This window comes from Felis catus, chromosome E1, assembly GCF_018350175.1.
Source record: "Felis catus isolate Fca126 chromosome E1, F.catus_Fca126_mat1.0, whole genome shotgun sequence".
In the NCBI taxonomy this organism is placed as follows: Eukaryota; Metazoa; Chordata; class Mammalia; order Carnivora; family Felidae; genus Felis; species Felis catus.
Window position 1 is genome coordinate 17,673,251 of NC_058381.1, and position 17,469 is coordinate 17,690,719.

The window sequence follows — 17,469 nt, forward strand, 5'->3', positions numbered from 1 at the left end:
TGAGCCTGCCCAGACACTCGCACTTGGACTTTCTAACTACTGTAGCGAAACCTTTCATATGAAGTGCCTGTGATAGAATGTGATTGCTGTCAGATCCGTGTCCTGTTCCCTTGTTCCTGCTGGAGCCACTCTAGCCTGGCAAGCGAGCCCTGAGCTCCTTTCTCTACCATGTCCTCCTCCCCCGCTTCCTCATTTGGTTCTTTCAGCGAGTGACGCAGGGAGGTGCCCGGTTACGTTCCCTGTTGCCCCATGGGCAGGCCTCCCGGCATGCTGCTCAGGACAAGGTTTTATTGGCCTCATTTGCCCTTGAAAGTTCAGGGTCTTGCTGGGACGTCTCTCTCTGGAGCACTAACATCAGATGAGTCCGGCAGCGGGTCGTGTGGGGAAGCCCTCGGGCCACTACATTCCAGATGTCTTACCCATGCATGGTCCAGAGACTCTGCAGAAACAAGGAACGATTGTGCGGCACTAAGGGGCTTTCTCCCAGGCCTGGGATGCCTTGGAGTGGGGGCTGGCTTCCACTCAGCTTTGCCTTTTCAGCCCCTCTGCATCTGGCTTCTGCTCCCTGGCTGGTTGTTAAGTTGTGGCTAAATTGTCTGCCCCTCCCCCATTTCTTCTGAGGCCTAGGGGTCAAGGCAAGGCACATGGGGACAGGAGTCTAAGCAGATTCTGGGGCAGGGGCGGGAGAGAACAGCAGGTGGTCGGGGCCAACACCTGAAGGAGTCTTTGGCAAGGAAGACCAGGACATGCTGAAAGGGGATTCTCTAGATCGGACCTGTCCAACAGGACACTCTGCCAGCATGGAAATGTTCAATAGTCTGTGCTTTCCAACTTGGTAGACATTATCCATATGTGGCTCTTGAGCGCTTGAAACGTGGCTGGCATGACTGAGAAACTGAATCTTAAAAAAAATTTTTCTTGGGTTTTCATTTAATCAAAAGTGTTCCCATTGTTTCTTTTTTTTTTAATTAAAAAAAATTCTTTTTGATGCGTATTTATTTTTGAGAGAGAGACACAGAGCATGAGCAGGGGAGGGGCAGAGAGAGAGGGAGACACAGAACTGGAAGCAGGTTCCAAGCCGTCAGCGCAGAGCCCGACGCGGGGCTCGAGCTCACAAGCCGCGAGATCGCGACCCGAACCGAAGTCGGGCGCTTAACCGACTGAGCCACTGAGGCGTCCCTCCTGTTGTTTCGATTTAACTTAAATGTAGGTAGCCACACGTGGCTCGTGCCTACCACACCGAACAGTGCAGCTCCAGATAGCTCTCAGAAAAAAAATGGTGGCGTGCTCTTGAAGGCTCCTCTCGTCTCGCAGTTCCCCTGATGAGGCCGGGGATGCTGGCCTTTTCCCTTCCTCTCGGGAAGGAAGGCTTGTCCACTCTGGCAATTTCTACACTTCACCAGCTCTGGAATCCTGAGGCCCTGGGGCCAACAGGTCCGTGGCTGTGTGCCACGACTGGGGCAGTGCTTCCCCACCTTGCCAGGCATGTTTTCTGCCCAGCTTTGTAACACACAGGTGCTCACATGCCCCAGTGGATTTGGCCGAGGCTGTGAATGTGGAGGTGGTGGGTTGGTAGTTAAAAGCAGAAGCTTTTGCTTCTTTCTTCCTACTTCTATGGAGAGTGAGTTCGAACTTTATTTCTACTTTAACGGACGCTAGAAACAGGCCCAATTAGGGCCTCCAGAGGTGAACACACAGATCCTCAAACACGTATTGAGTGTCTAGTGTTTGGAGGAACCGGATGCTTCTTGAAAGCAGTCTCCCTGACTTTGAGAATAAGCACCATAGGTTTCCAACTCTCACACCCAGGAAGATCTCACTGATGTTTTATTTAAATCCGTGCGGCTGACCCTTAAGCTGGCTTTCCTTTTTTTCTTCTGGGGAAATAGAGAAGACTTGTCAGTTATGTGAAAAAGAGAACAATAGTTCATTATGCTTATTCTCTCATGTCTGCCAGAGGGGGTGGGGATGGGTATATTGTGTGTGTGGTACATTTGGTAGACTCAGAAGTTAACCAAGTCTGGGTGGGATTTGGGCAGGGTATGGAGGATTTCGTCAAGGGTGGCCCTTGGCCTTGTGGGAGCTTGGCAAAGCAGAGGCAGTTTGGAAATCCCCAGGGGCCAAGAGGAAATCCCCCGCAGCCCAGAGTGCTCCCGGAGCAGCAGACCTACTGGAGTGGTCCCTGCAGGCAGCCAGGATCTGACTCTGAGGGGACAGACTCCCAGTCTTAGCAGAGAGGACAAGCCCGGACGTCACCACTTGGGCTCTGTGCCCTTGAGATGGTGTGGTGTCACCAGGCTCTGAGCAAACCTTTGGGTGTGCTAAGGCAGGGCCTAGGGGACTGCCAAGCCCGAAGCGCAAGTGGTAGTGAGGGTAGTGATCTGGGGCTGCCCCCACCTCCCCGGAATTTCCTAGACTGCTAGTCTCAGACCACTCCCCCGCACACATGTTTAAAGCTTCCCTGGACGTCTTCTGTTTATTCATGTATTCATCCATTTTATTTCAGCAATAAGCATTTATTGAGTGCCTACTATTTGCAGGGCTGTTTTGGGTTTTGGGAATGGAGCGACGATTAAAACAAAGGCGGCGCTGAGCTCATCACTGCCCCTTCTTGCCTTATCCCTCCAGGATAAAGCGAGAGGCCATCTTGCCGCGGCAGCCCCCTCTGTCTTGAGCTCCCGGGGGACGCCTCTTGGGGGCGTGGCCTGGACGCCAGCCTTGCGGCCGTGAAATCCCGCGGCTTCGGCAGCAAGGGCTGGCGAGAAGGGGGAGGCCGCCCTCTGCCGGTCTCTGGAGGCGCTGCAGGGCGGGTGCGTCCCGGGGCTCTGGATGCATGTGCGCATGTGCACTGGTACGGGGCCTGGCCCCTCCCCCGGCTCCGCCCCTGCGTCTGCCGGCCGCTGGGCTGGGCTGGGCCGGGAAGCGCGGGCCCACTGTGGCGGGGGCCTGGGGCTCCCACCAGCCACGACCACCTGGAGGGCAGCAGTGTCTGGGCCCAGCCCTGCACCTTTCCCCACTTCAGGTTACACTTCTCAGCGCTCCTTGCCGTCCCTGTGGCCATCCCTGTTCTTAAAGGGGTTCTGTCCTCTTCCACTTTGGGATCCACTTATCATTGACGTCCAGTAAAATTTCAAAAAAAAATTAGTACTTCAGAGACTACCAGGCACTGCCTACTAACACTGTTATTTCATAAAAGAGAAGCCATTTGTCACACACACACACACACACACACACACACACACTTTAAAAATAAAAGATCATCCTTTCCAGGAGAGAGAAGGCACTGGTGCTCAGGAACTCTGAAACTGCTCTCTGGGGTGTCCCTGGAGTGATGGGGAGCCCTCCTCCCCCAGGAGGCTGGTCCCCTCCAGCTCTAAGGGCTGAGTGCTTGAAACGTGCATGCCCCCTAACTGAGGGGGCTAAATAAGTTCTATTAATGACATTTTATACCTTGCAAATTAGTAATAATACAAGCACTACGTGATAACTATCTACTTGGAGATAGGGTTTATAGACTTTTTTTTTAAGGAGTTTTTTTTAATTTATTTTCTTTAACATTTGTTTATTATTGAGAGACAGAGACAGAGCATGAGCATGGGAGGGGGCAGAGAGAGGGGAAGACACAGAATCCGAAGCAGGCTCCAGGCTCTGAGCGGTCAGCACAGAGCCCGATGCGGGGCTCAAACTCACAAACCGCAAGACCATGACCTGAGCGGAAGTCAGACGCCTTACCGACTGAGCCACCCAGGCACCCCAGGAGTTTTGGTTTAAAGAACTAGAGAGGCAAATAGGGTCAGATGAGTATTATTTTAGGGTGTTAAATAGAACCTCAGGCCCAGTGTTTTTCAAGCTATCTCCCTCTAAATCAGCCTCCATCGGACATTCCTGTTTTGGACAGTGGCTTCGCGCTGTTCTTTTGAAATCTTGACAGCTTGAAACCTTGGAGGCTTTAGATCTTCTTCCCAACCCCTCCCGTCAACTTCGTGCCCATTTCCCATCCTCCCCGGTAGCCACCAAGTCTCTGTCTCGAATCACCCTCTCTTCCCCATCCACCGCCAGAACAGGGCAACCCTCTGCCCATCTTTCTTCTGGCCCTCCCCTTGACTTCCAATGGTCTTTCAGCTTTCAGCCTCCTTTGCTTCCCAGCATCCTTCTGTTAGATCAGCATTCGTAAAACACAGTTTGATCGTGCCCCTTCTCTCTCCAGAAACCTGCTGTGACTCCTACTGTTTTCCAGGCAGGAGACAGAGTGGAAGGAGCTGGCTCTGGAGTCGGAATGGCTCACCCCGGCCTTACCAATCACTATCTGTGTGGTTTGGGGCAAGTTATTTAACCGCTGTAAGCCTTGCTTTCCCAGCCTGCAGTTCCTCTTTTGCATGGGCAAAAGTTTTGTGAAGAAACTCACCTCCCAGAGTTTTGTGAAGAAAACGAGTAACGCTGTCCCTGACTCATGGCTAGTGCTCAGTATGTGTCTCCTTTGTCCTTATGCCGCTTACCTTACTTTTTTTCCTCAGGTACAGCCCTTTGAGTTGCAAGTGACAGAGCCCAGCTGACCTGGTTTAAAATGAAGAAATGCATGGGCTCAAACATCTGAAACATGCAGGGGGTAGAACTAGCTATAGGCTCAGTCTTACCTAGAGACTGAAACAGGACCCAGGCCTTTTCTGTCTCTCAGTTCATCTTCCATACTGGCTCCGTCCTCAGACAAGTGGTGACAAAATGGCACAGCACCAGGTTCAGGTCTTGTGGGAAAAGAAGTGTGTGACTCAGTAATCCCAAACTTTCGTGATATGTCCTTGATACTGATTGGGTTCACATGCCTTCCACAAACCCATCCCTATAGTCTGGGGACATGATACACTCATCGGCCAGACTCAAGTCATATGCTAGGGTAGGTCCCCAAGGGAAAATTAGGGTGCTGTATTCAGAGGTTGGAGGAGTGGACAGTGGGCAGCTGAAAGAATGCCTGTCTACTGTGGTAGATGGGGCTTCTTGATCTGGCCTCACCTACCTTTCCAGCTTTGTCTCTCATCGTTTACCTATGTGTGTCCTACACTTCATCCAAACTTACTGTCTGTTTTCCCAACTCCTTGCCTTCTCTTATTCTACTCCTTTACCCTGAAATTCTCTTCCTCCCTCACCTCCACATTACAGATTTTCTTCTATCTTTCACGCCCCAGTCCCAAGCTGCCCCTCAGCTGTCTGCTTAACTCCCCAACAGGAAAAGGTCTCTGCCTCTGAATTTTCCTAGAACATTATCCACAGTCCTGTTGGAGCGTTGAGCAGATTCTAGATTGAATTATAATTGTTTGGGTACATTTGTTATCTCTTCTTCTGGTCTGTATGTTTGTTGAGGTCAGGAACTATGTCTGCTTTCTCTTGTTGCAATCACTCGCTCAGTTATGTACCAAGCACTAGGTAGGTGCAAGGGACCTAACAATGAACAGCACACATATCACCTCTGCCTTAGGAAGCTCACAGTCTAGCTGTGAAGAGACAGAAAAAGAAGCAGGCATCGTGCTTCCCCACAGTGTTCACCTTGAGGTATTACAAGTAATTGCTAGTTGAAAGCCTGAATGGCTTCCTTTGCTCCTCAGAGCCTCCCGGGTAGCCTGCTCCCCCCACCCCTGCTCCCGCTGCTCTGCGTCTGGCCCAGCACCAGTAACAGAGCCAAGGACCTTTCACTCACCCCACACGGAGAGCAGAGTCCTTGAAGTTGTTACTCTATCTGGATATCCCTTTTTCCCCTATTGTGTTCTACCAGGTGAATTTCACCAGCACCTTTCACGTCAGTGAGTTAAATCCAGTGGATACTTATCGAACACCTACTGTGTGCCTAGTGCCGGCAGGAGACCTAAAGAGAAGGAGGAAATGGTCCCTGCCGTCCAGGGAGAGAAAACTGAACCATAACCACAGATAGATTACCATTCAAAATATTAGTTTACGCTGTGTAGTTGTGGCATATACACATTAAACTTTAGTAAATTCCAGGGGTGCCTGGGTGGCTCAGTCGGTTAAGCATCCAACTTCAGCTCAGGTCATGATCTCACAGTTGGTGAGTTCGAGCCCTGCATCAGGCTCTGTGTTGACAGCTCAGCTCTGTGCTGACTGTAGTCTAAAATGGAAACATGTATTTTGTGTATTTCTTTTTGTCATAGGCTGTGCATGTATCTGTTTTCCTGCAGATACATGGAATATACAAAACCGTGTGTACTATACTTTGGGAATTTCAAGAGTACTTTTGACTATATTCTATGTTTGCCTTACAGGCTGGCTTTAGACTCTAACCCCTGTAGTATCTATGTAGGTTCCATTGTATCTCGCAGAGCACCATATTGAGTAGATTGAAGAACCACCCTATGTACATGGTGATATTTAGGTGTAGACAGTACTATGGTTTTGAAAATAATTTAATCACTGCCTGCAATTTGCCAGGCACAATGCCAGGTGATTTATATGTACTTTTTGTTTAATGTTTGTTTATTTTTGAGGAGGGGGAGGGGCAGAGAGAGAGGGGGATGGAGGAGCTGAAGCAGGCTGCACGCTGTCAGCAGAAAGCCTGATGCAGGGCTTGAACTGATGAATGATGAGACCATGACCTGAGCTGAAGTCAGATGCTTAACCAACTGAGCCACCCAGGCGCCCCTACTATTTTTTTTTAACTTTTTTTTAATGTTTATTTATTTTTTGAGAGACAGAGCATGAGTGTTGGAGGAGCAGACAGAGAGGGAGACACAGAATCTGAAGCAGGCTCCAGGCTCCGAGCTGTCAGCACAGAGCCCGATGCAGGGCTCGAACACATCAACCATGAGATCATGACCTGAACTGAAGTCAGACGCTTAACTTACTGAGCCACCCAGGTGCCCCTATTTTTTTTTTTTAATTCTCAAAGCAACCCCATAAGGGAGGTATACTATTCTAAGGCAAAAAAGTGGAAACTCTAAGAAGCTGAGTTTCACTTTCCCTTAGGTCAGACAGTGATAAAGAGGCCGAGCTGGGATTCAGCACACCTAGGCGTGCCTGGCTGGAAGTGTGTGCTCTTTGCACAGTGTCACCATGCAGGCCTTGGGGTCTAGGGAGGGCTTTATGAAGGAGGTGAGACTCAAGATGGACCTTGACAGATGGGAGGGTTCGGCAAGGTAGAAAGGCATTTACAAGTAAATGCTCTGGTGGTGATGAAGGCAGGGGACCCTGGGAAGATCTGCCTAAGAGAGTGAGAGCAAGGAGTGCTGGGGAGAGGGAGAAAGGGGAAGGAGGCAGGACAAGGGGTCTGGGGTGGGCTGGCTGGCTGTGGGAGTGACTGTGTGGCCCCCTGGAGTCATAGGGTAGGCTTATGCAGAGTGGGCCAGGCCGGGAGGCAGCACTGACCTTTGGGCATCAGAGAGACTGGTTGTGGCTGTGTGTGAAGCTGAATGGGTTGCCAGGGCCTCAGGTTTCCCTCTGAAGAGGTCTGCCCTTGTCCCTGCTCCGAGATGATCTCCATCAGTAACACGAGTCAGCTCACAGACAGAACTGACAGCACCTGGTCATCCGAGCAGAAAAGAGGAGTGATCAACACGTGGTTTCTAACAATTCAGAACAAGACTCTGAGGGTAAAGTGACACCTCAGTCTCCCGGAAGTCATCTTCCAGAGTGCTGCTGAATGGAAGGTGGGCCTAGAAGACCCTCTAGAATGCATGGGAAAACTCAGACCTTCCTTCACAGGAGAGTGGTCTCTGGTATTCCATTTGGTCTGCTCTGGGCTCTTTCGTATCAGGCATGGTTATCTATCTAGTTTTCTAGTCTTTGGCAGAAACTGCTTGTTAGAAGGAAGTGAGACTGTTGGGGACAGGCATGCTGACAGGCAGAGTGACAGCTGATGGCCTGACAGGGTAAGGGACAAAAGAACTAAAAAGCAAGTATATGGACACAAAGGGCATCTGGCCTTCCTAACATGGGTGCGGAGCGAGGCCGCAGGCTGACTGCTGTACCCAGGACAGGGTTGGTGCCCTTTGAGAGTGGCCAGGGACATTGGTAGGACAGGAGCCCAGCCGGGAAGTCAAGAGTCATCACAGTGGGGATGATGTGCCCTTCCGTACAGGATGGAAACGGATTGGGTTCAAGAGAGGGAGCTCAGAGTTTGAGATGTTTGAGATGGGTTCAGAGTGTTATTCTTAAGAATCTATAAAATGTGTATTTGTATGATTACAGATAGCAGTAGAATTTAGGAAACTACTCAAAATAGAAAGCATTCTGTGCCTTAAAGGGAATAGTCATCAGTTACCTGGAAATTTTGCTTGGGATGCTTTTCTTTTCTCCCCGCTAGTGATCACAGATAGAGAACAATAGTTAAAACTATTGCAAACTTTTTTTTCAATAAGTTTATTTAAAACTTATGTGTTAGACACTGTTCCTAGAGCTTTGCAAGCAGTAACTCACTTAACGCCTACAATAACCCTGTGTGGTAGGTACAATTATTTCCCCTCCTTGTACAGGTGAAGAAATCAAAGCACAGGGTTAAATTGTATAGCTCACCAGATGGACAAGCCAAGATTGAACCAGGCAGGCTGGCTCTGGAAGTCTCACTATTGACCATGGTACACCATGAAGAATTCCTTTATTTTTATTATTATTATTTTATTTTATTTTATTTCATTTTTTATTTTAATTTTATTTTTTTTTTTTGAAATTTATATCCAAATTAGTTAGCATATAGTGCAACAATGATTTCAGGAGTAGATTCCTTAGTGCCCCTTCCCCATTTAGCCCGGCCCCCTCCCACAACCCCTCCCGTAACCCTCAGTTTGTTCTCCATATCTATGAGTCTCTTCTGTTTTTTCCCTCTCCCTGTTTTTATATTATTTTTGTGTCCCTTCCCTTATGTTCATCTGTTTTGTCTCTTAAAGTCCTCGTATGAGTGAAGTCATGTGATTGTTGTCTTTCTCTGACTGGCTGATTTCACTGAGCATCATACCCTCCAGTTCCATCCACGTAGTTGCAAATGGCAAGATTTCATTCTTCTTGATTGCCGAGTAATACTCCATTGTATATATATACCATGTCTTCTTCATCCATTCATCCATTGATGGACATTTGGGCTCTTCCCATACTTTGGCTATTGTTGATGGTGCTGCTATAAACATGGGGGTGCCTGTGTCCCTTCAAAACAGCACACCTGTGTCCTGTGGATAAATGCCTAGTAGTGCAATTGCTGGGTCATAGGGTAGTTCTATTATTAGTTTTTTTGAGGCACCTCCATACTGTTTTCCAGAGTGGCTGCACCAGCTTGCATTCCCATATTATTATTTTTTTTAATGCTTATTTTTGAGAGAGACTGTGAGCAGGGGAGGGGCAGAGAAAGAGGGAGACACAGAATCCAAAGTAGGCTCCATGCTGTCAGCATAGAGCCCGACGCAGGGCTCAAACCCATGAACCGTGAGAGCATGTCCTGAGCTGAAGTCGGACGCTTACCTGAGTGAGCCACCCAGGTACCCCATGAATAATTCCTTTAAAACAGTGCTTCTCAGAATCACCTGGAGGGCTGGTGAAAACACAAGTGCTGAGCCACATATCCAGAGTTTTTGATTCAGTAGGTCTTGAGCGGGGCCCAAAAATTTACATATCTAACAAGTTCCTAGGTGATGCTGATGCCGCTGGTCTGGGGAACACACTTTGAGAAACAACCCCTTCTTTATTTTTATATTTTTATTTACTTTTGAGAGAAAGGGAGACAGAGTGTGAGCGGGGGAGGGGCAGAGAGAGAGGGGGAAACAGAATCCAAAGAAGGCTCCAGCCTCAGAGCCCGACACAGGGCTTGAACCCACGAACCATGAGATCATGACCTGAGCCAAATGAAGTCGGATGCTTAACCAACTGAGGCACCCTGAGAGACAAACCCTTTCATTCACTGAGACTTCCCCAGTCTCCAACTGACTATGCAAAAGAGTCACTGTGGGCAGAGCCTTTGTTTTGCAGGTGAGGGCCTTGGAAGTCACTGGGCTGTGGTCACACAGCTAAGTTGTTCATTCATTCATCCATTTACGCCCTCGGTGATGTTTTTACATGTTTATTTTATTTTTGAGGGCAAGCACAAGCAGGGGAGGGGTGGAGAGAGAGGGGGACCGAGGATCTGAAGCGGGTTCTGTGCTGACAGCAGCAAGCCTGACGTGGGGCTCGAACTCACGAACTGAGAGATGGCCTGAGCTGCAGTTGGACGCTCAAGCCCCCGAGCCACCCAGCCACTCCCACGCACTCAGTGATTGAACGACAGGGAACCTCTGCATCAGGCCTTATGCTGCTTTCAGATTGAGCCGTTCACAGCCTCAGCTGCATGTAAGAATCACTTGGGGGAACTTTTAAAAATCCTAGTGTCCAGGCCTCCCTCCCGGGCCGATTAAATCAGAAACTAGGAGGAAAGGGTGGGATTCAGACATCGATATTCTCAGAGTCCCACAGGGGATTTCAGTCTGCAGCCCCAGTTGGCACCAATATGTCAAGAAAGCCTAGGGGACGTGAAGATCTCTAACACAGCACATGCCCCAATAGGGCCAGATGATCTCCCTGGGAAGACACAGCAAGCAGTCCCTAGAAAGCAGAGGCACCGGCCCCACGCCCTCATGGCCGAGGATGACTCCGCTTGTACAGTGTGTGACAGGGAGGAGGCAGAGCAGGCTTTTGTCCTCCCGGCCGGTGCTCACCAACCTTTGCACAGAGAAAGCCATGCTGTTTACAGGACCCACTGGGCACACGAGACTGGCCGGGGTGGCAGGGCTGGGGTCTCCAGCCACTCTGGTTGGACACTGGTTAGGTGACGGCTCTGTTCCAGACCTTCCCAGCACCCCCACCCCACCCCACCCTTTTTTTTTTTTTTTTCCTGGAGACAAGCTTCCTTTTTTCTGCAGAGCTGACAGCTTCAAAAGGCCTGTCGTTGGCTCCTTCCGAACGGCCCCCAGCTCCCATTTCAGCCTCTTGGAAGTCCCCAGCCCTGGTCTAGGCATCCTGTGGCACTAACCAAAGACCAGGGCCAGAGTCCCTCTTCACGAGGAGCCCTGGCTTTTCACCAGCAGCCCTTGCTCATTGGCCAGACACCCACGATTTCCTCTGCCTGCAGGGCTAAGGCCCACCCACCACACCCTCCTCCGTGCCTGCGCAGTCTCTGGCTGTGTGGGGTGAGGGATGTGCACACAGAGAGTGCAGTTGGTTCCTGCACTCAGTCCCCAGTGTATTTACAGCCAGGCAGCGACAGTGGGCCTCAGACTGATCGCGTGGGTCTCTACTCCTGCGGGACTTTACGGGATGGCTGCGTGGCTGCTGTTTGGGCACAGTGTGCAGCAGGCCCTGTGTGTTGGATTGGATATGACGTTAGTGGTTTTCTTGGCCTCCGCCGCAGTAATTAGATGGCTGGGGTGAGCCTATGATTTGTGTGTTCTCAAGAACACTGTGCTGTGATTGAGTGTTCATGCATGATGGTGAGTGAGTGAGTGTGTGTGTGTGCGTGTGTGTGTGTGTGTGTGTGTACGCAAATGTGCTTGTCTCATTCCTGGCCTGTGGGGCCGGGGGCTGCAGGTCTCAAATTCCTCTGCTATTTTTAGGGGCCATATCAGCTCAGCTGTCCGGGAGCCCGGGTGTGTGTCAGTAGGAAAGTCCCACCCTCCCTGTCCCTTGCCCCTAACCCTCCAACACTGCCTGCCCCCTACCTGTGCCCTCACTCTAATCGCCTCCTCTGCCCCTTCCCCACACTGTATCACCCTCTCCATCCCAGCATACCTGGTACCTGCAGTCCTGGTGGCCGGCCACTCAGTCCTTCCAACCGACGACAACAAGCAACCGGCCAGGGTTGGGCAGCTCCGGACGGGAGGGGCCTGGAGAGAGGGAGGGGAACATGGGCGGGGCTGCAGCCAGTGCTATTTTGAGAAGCTAACGGAGCAGCATCAGAGAGGAGACTCCTAGCTCCGGGTTGCTCCAGGCCAGGCCATGCGGGTGAGTGTCCCTCTGACCCCCCACCCCGGAAACGTCCTAGGCTCCTCATGCCTGTTCCTCATTTATGAAAGGAGGAGCCTTTTTGTTATTTCCCCAGATGTGGCTGAAGGAGGTGGGGCGGGGGGGTGCTGCCTTGGGGCTCCTCTCCCAGCTTCTTGGTGGGGAGGGAATTATTTAGCCCAGGCAGCCTCACAACACCTCAGAGGCAAGGCCCTCCTGGGCCTGACTCATGACTTTGGGAGTTTTGGAGGGGGCACCATTTTCTAAACCTCAGTGTCCTGGGACTGCATCAGCTTGTCCACAGGCTGTGACACGCCTTCCCCACAAACCATTAGTGCTGGAGGCCTTCGTTCCTTGGAACGCTATTTTCTTCCGAGGTCTGGAACCCCAGTACCTTCTAGACACTGGGAAGTCTTGTTCCCTGCTTTGTGTTGCCAGCTTAGCCTTCCACCCTTCTTCCTCCTGGTGGACAAGAGAAAGGCGCTGGAGAGGGGTGGTTCTTGGAGTTGTCCGGACGGCCACCAGTGGACTCAGCGTGGCCTTCTGCATTTCTGTGGATCGGACACTTGGAAGGGGCGCAGATGGCATCTCGGGGATGCCCTGACTGTCTGTAGGTCTCTTTCAAGCAGAGATTACTCCAGAAGAGTAAGTTCCTTAAAAAAGCCAATGAGGCAGACATAGCTGCCTCCCAGTCGTTCCGTTCCCCCAGCGCCACCCCTCCCGGCCACCAAGGGTCAGGTTTTTAGTCGTGTCAGCAGTTGGCAGTGTGTGGGCTGGCCCAGTGCGGTGGTGTGCCCAGAGCCTGAGATGTGCCCATGGGCATTCGTATCTCCCTGTGCCCAAGGACTGCCTCGCCCCAGCCACACAACTGGTACCAGTGCTGAGGTGTGTGTGGGTAGCTGGGGTGGGGCCACAGAGACTCCTCACCCTGAGAGGTGGGTGCTTCCTGCCCTAGCTTCCTCCCCACACCACCCCAGCCTGGGTCCCCAGGCCACCAGCACCATGTTGGAGATTTGGGGCCATGTGTGACGATGGTGAGACAGACGGCAAAAGGCTCCGCAGAGGGGCAGCGAGTGTCCCCGGGGAAGGGAGGCCTCCAGCAGGTCCGGCCGTTGGAGGAGGAAACCCGGGCCCTTCTGCAACCGCAGTGGCAGCAGGAAGCCATTCCAGTGCACCTGCTTCCTCCGGGCTGGCCGGTAGTGACTGCAGGCGCTCGGCTGCTTTCTGTTCCGCCCTGGGGTGGGGGAGGGCTCTCACTGGAGGCTGGACCAAAGGGGCCAGGGTGTCCCTGCCAAGCTCTTCTCCCCCTCCTCCTTTGGCTGGCAGCATGGCCTTCAGGCCACCCCCCAGAGGGGCCTCGCTCCTCTCAAGCAGCTCTGTGCAAAGCTTGTTTGGGTCATAGTGCAAGGGCAGGTTATCTCTGGAAGCCCCTGCTTTCTACCCCAGGTGTTATTCTGGCAGATGATGTCACGGAAGCTCAACGATGCAGGTGAATCAAGGGAGGCGGGGGCAGGGCTTGCTTCCATCCCTTAAAGTGAGCCTGGGAGGTTCTTGCTGGAGGACGGACCTGGGTGTGAGTTCTGATTTGCGACTCGCTGCCATGAGGCCTTGGCCGTGTCATTTCTGAGCTTCCTTTTGCTCATCTGTAAAGTAAGAATCATACCACTGTCTACTTCAGAGGAAGACTGCAGGGGTTAAATGAGATAGTGCACGAAAAGGATTCAGCACGGTACCTGGCACTTAGTACATGCTCAGTAAAGGTTGACTGTTATTACTCTTACTCCTGTTCTTTCTTCCCCATGCCCTCATCCTCCCTCTCGTTCTTAGATAAGTAGGTGCTAGGGTGGGATTGGTAGCGAGAGGGTCTCCGGAGAGCTACTCTTTGCTCCTCAGAGTGGGAAAGGAGACAGAGGAGGATGCCATGCCTCTTTCTTCTCCAAATGTGCAAATTCCCTGGGTCACAGACAGCAGGATCTCCTCTTTCTCTTCCCACTGCCCTTGGGGGCTCCCAGTGTGGGGATATCTGCATGGACACTTGGCCTCGATGCGTTTTCCCAGGCTGCGTATTACACGCCTGTGGGGAGCCCGGGCGGAGGTGGAAAGATTCTCCTGGGGGCATTTGTGCCCCCATTCCTCCCTGTAAGGGGCACAGAGGATGGTAAGTTAAGGGCTGATGGCCTTCGCAGGTCCATGCAGAGGGTAAAATGCAGCCTGGTCCAGCCCCCTGAGTGTTGGAAGCCTTCCCAGGCTGAGCATAGATGGGTCCCTCAGCACATCTCTTGGATTTCTCCTCTTTGACAACAAATGCTTGCAGCTATTATCTCCTCTGCTTTTTCTTTTTTATTGACTATTTAGCCATCTTTACAATAGAAATAAACAGTAAGTAACAAATACATAACAGAATAAATACCAAATGTCTCCATTGTGTCTAATTTGCAAGACTGTGATGATGACTGTTTGCATACTATTTAGGTTCTAGTTGCTTTGATTGATATTATTTTAGGTGGAGTTTTCCCTGTGGTCACATTGATCATGTATTTGTTAGTTTAAGTGGCAACATAATGGCGCGTTGTACCTAAGTATCCTAGTTTAGCCAACCCTTCCCTAACTCTGGGCATTTGAGTTATTGCCAACTGGGGGCTGGTATACAGAGTGCTTCTTTAAAAGTCTCTGCATGGGTTTGTGGGTGTTTTTTTCTTTCTCTTCCTTTCTTTAAATCGACTTATTGCTTATACCTTCCTTAGATGGGGTGGCTAGGGCCAGAGGATGATGCATTTTATGGCTGTTGTTGCTTGCCAAAGAGCTACTAAGCAATTTCAGAGTGCCCCTGCCCTCCCCTTCCACCCCACGGCATTGAGTGTATACGATCTATTAATTGTTGCTCAGTTTAGAGATTTTACCTCTCTTGTTTTGCCCTCGTCCCTGGGAATCAGGATTGGCAAGTGTTATTCTCCATAGTTTACAGTTGAGGGGAGAAACCAGATGGGAACAAGAAGTTGGCCAAAGATCCCCCGTTGCAGGACTGCTGTGCAGCCAACATTTATTTATTAAGCACCCACAGTATGATGGGTAGAGTTTGCATCCACGAAGAAACCACAGTCCGGGGAACGTTGTAGGCGCACAACCTGCTTGCGAATCCCAGGGCCGCCACTTACTGACTTGGTTGGGGTCCTCAGCCAGGTACTTACTTACCCTCTCTGTTTCCTTATCCAAAAAATGGGCTGTTGAGAGGATTAAATAAGGAGACAGTATGAAGCAACTGCCACCGTGCCTGGCTCCTAGCAAGTATTCCGTGAGCATTGGTTTCTCTTCCCTTCCCTCAACGGAAGAAGCCAGAAGTGCCAGAGAGAGTAGTCGGGGAGGTGGTCAGAGCCTCAGAGGGGCAGGATCGTGGCTGGGGTCTCCCTTTGCAAGTCTAGAAACTCTGTTTGGGCACCTGGAACATTAGTGCCCTCCCTGTCCATCCATGCTTTAGCTTGATCCAGACCTCCTGAACACTGACACCGACACAGTACATACACCAGGATGACTCAGCCCCTCGGATCCTGCCTAAGCCAGGGCCAAAGGTGGGCCTCTCAGGGAGCAGCATGGGCCTTGCACTCGGAGCACCTTGGGTTCAAATCTCAGCTCCACCACTGAATGGCTTTGTGACTTAATCTCATTCTGAGTCTTCTTCCTCATTAGTAAAATGAGACTGATGTCATGAGGCTGTTGTAAGACTTATATTTAAAAATACATTTGGGTTCCTGGGTGCCTCAGTCGGTTAAGTGTCTGACTCGGTTTCGGCTTGGGTCACGATCTCTTAAACACAAGGCAGGTTTAAGCCTTGTATCGGGCTCTACAGTGACAGCGTGGGACCTGCTTGGTGTTCTCTCTCTTTCCCTCTTTCTCTGCTCTTCCCACGTGCTCTCTCCCTCTCTCTCTCTCTCAAAATAAAATAAATAAACCTTAAAATAAATAAGAGTAAAAATATGTGTTAAAGGGGCACCTGGGTGGCTCAGTCGGTTGAGCGTCCAACTTTTGGCTCAGGGCATGATCTCATGGTTTGTGGATTCAAGCCCAGTGTTGGCCTCTCTGCTGATAGGCAGAGCCTGCTTAGAATCCTGTGTCTTTCTTTCTCTGCCCCTCCCGCACTTGTGCTCTCTCTCAAAAATAAATAAACATTTTTTAAAAATGTGTTAAATACTTTTACAGGGCCTATCTCATTAGGGTAGGTGTTCCATATTCAGTAATTAATGATGTTGTCAGAAATGGCTGCAGTTTGGGGCGCCTGGGTGTCTCCGTTGATTAAGCGTCTGACTTCGGCTCGAGTCATGATCTCGCGGTTTGTGAGTTCAAGCCCCGCGTCCAGCCCTGTGCTGACAGCTCAGACTCTGGAGCCTACTTTGGATTCTGTGTCTCCCTCTCTCCTGCCCCTCCCCTGCTTGCACTCTGTCTCTCTCTCAAAAGTAAACATTAAAAAAAAAAAAAATTAAAAAAAAAAAAAAGAAAAGAAATGGCTGAAGTCCCTCGAGGGAGCAGGTCAGGGTTTGTTCCCAGCTCTGGCAGTGACCGTCATGGAGACATTGCCTCCGTCTTTGGGGCTGAGTTCCTCATCTGTTATGTATTGGCTAAAGACAGGTTTTTTGGATTCTAAGCAAATCTTTAAAATCTTTAAAATCCAGTGATAAGGAAGGAAGGAGAAATATTCAGGCAGTTCCTTACAAAAGCCACAGAGAGAATTTCCTCTGCGGAGAACCCCATCTTTGTGCCTAGAGTGATATTTCTAAGGAAGAGCTGATACAGAGGAGCACGCCTGGGCGTGAATGGACTGGTGTCCTCACAGCCTGGGATGAGTGGACTTCCCCCTGCACACATAGAAAAACTTGAGCAGGAGAGCAAAGAACAAATGAATTAAATAATTAAAGAAACTTCACATCTAGCATATGAACTGGATAGTAAAAGAGACAAGTCGACAAAGCAAGTTAAAAATAATTAATTGTGGGGCGCCTGGGTGGCTCAGTTGGCTGGGCATCCGACTCCTAATCTTGGCTCAGGTCATGATCTCACAGTTTGTGAGATCGAGCCTTGCTTCTGGCTCGGTGCTCACAGTGAGGCGCCTGCTTGGGATTCTCCCTCTCCCTCTCTCTCTGCCCCTCCCTGCTCACATTCTCCCTCTCCCTGTCTCTCTGTCTCTGTCTCTCTCGAAATAAATAAACTTAAAATAAAAATAATAAAGAAAATAAATAAAAATAATTAACTGAAAAGAAAAAATTCTCCAATTTTTCACTGTTAATTCATGATGAGCAGTAATAAGAACAAACGAGTTCTGGAACTCCACTGAACTGAACGGATTCTTTGAACGAAGCCTCTCTCTGGGCTGAGGCAGATTCTGCCTGTTGATTTTCGAGAGGACCAGTCCTAATTTCTCACCCATAGGTGAAGTGGCTTTGCAATTCTCCAGGTCCCCTCCCTCCAGGCTGGTGATGGCGTGTTGCAGGTAGAAAGCCAAAGTTGCTGCAGTCCTGGGGA

The 17,469-nt window shown here is 50.5% G+C and overlaps 1 protein-coding gene across 27 annotated transcripts in view; it reads left to right on the plus strand.

The window, feature by feature from the left end:
- The window catches only part of MYO18A (myosin XVIIIA), a 102,103-nt gene that overhangs the window by 24,724 nt on the left and 59,910 nt on the right, over positions 1–17,469 (plus strand). The window contains exon 1 of one of the 27 annotated variants that reach the window (XM_019817439.2): positions 11,895–11,958. The exons of the other annotated variants lie outside the window; for them this stretch is intronic. Within the exon in view, the coding sequence (XP_019672998.2) occupies positions 11,953–11,958 (6 nt within the window). The 5' untranslated portion in view covers positions 11,895–11,952. Of the gene's footprint in view, positions 1–11,894; positions 11,959–17,469 lie in introns of those variants that run through there. 27 annotated transcript variants of the gene reach the window in all.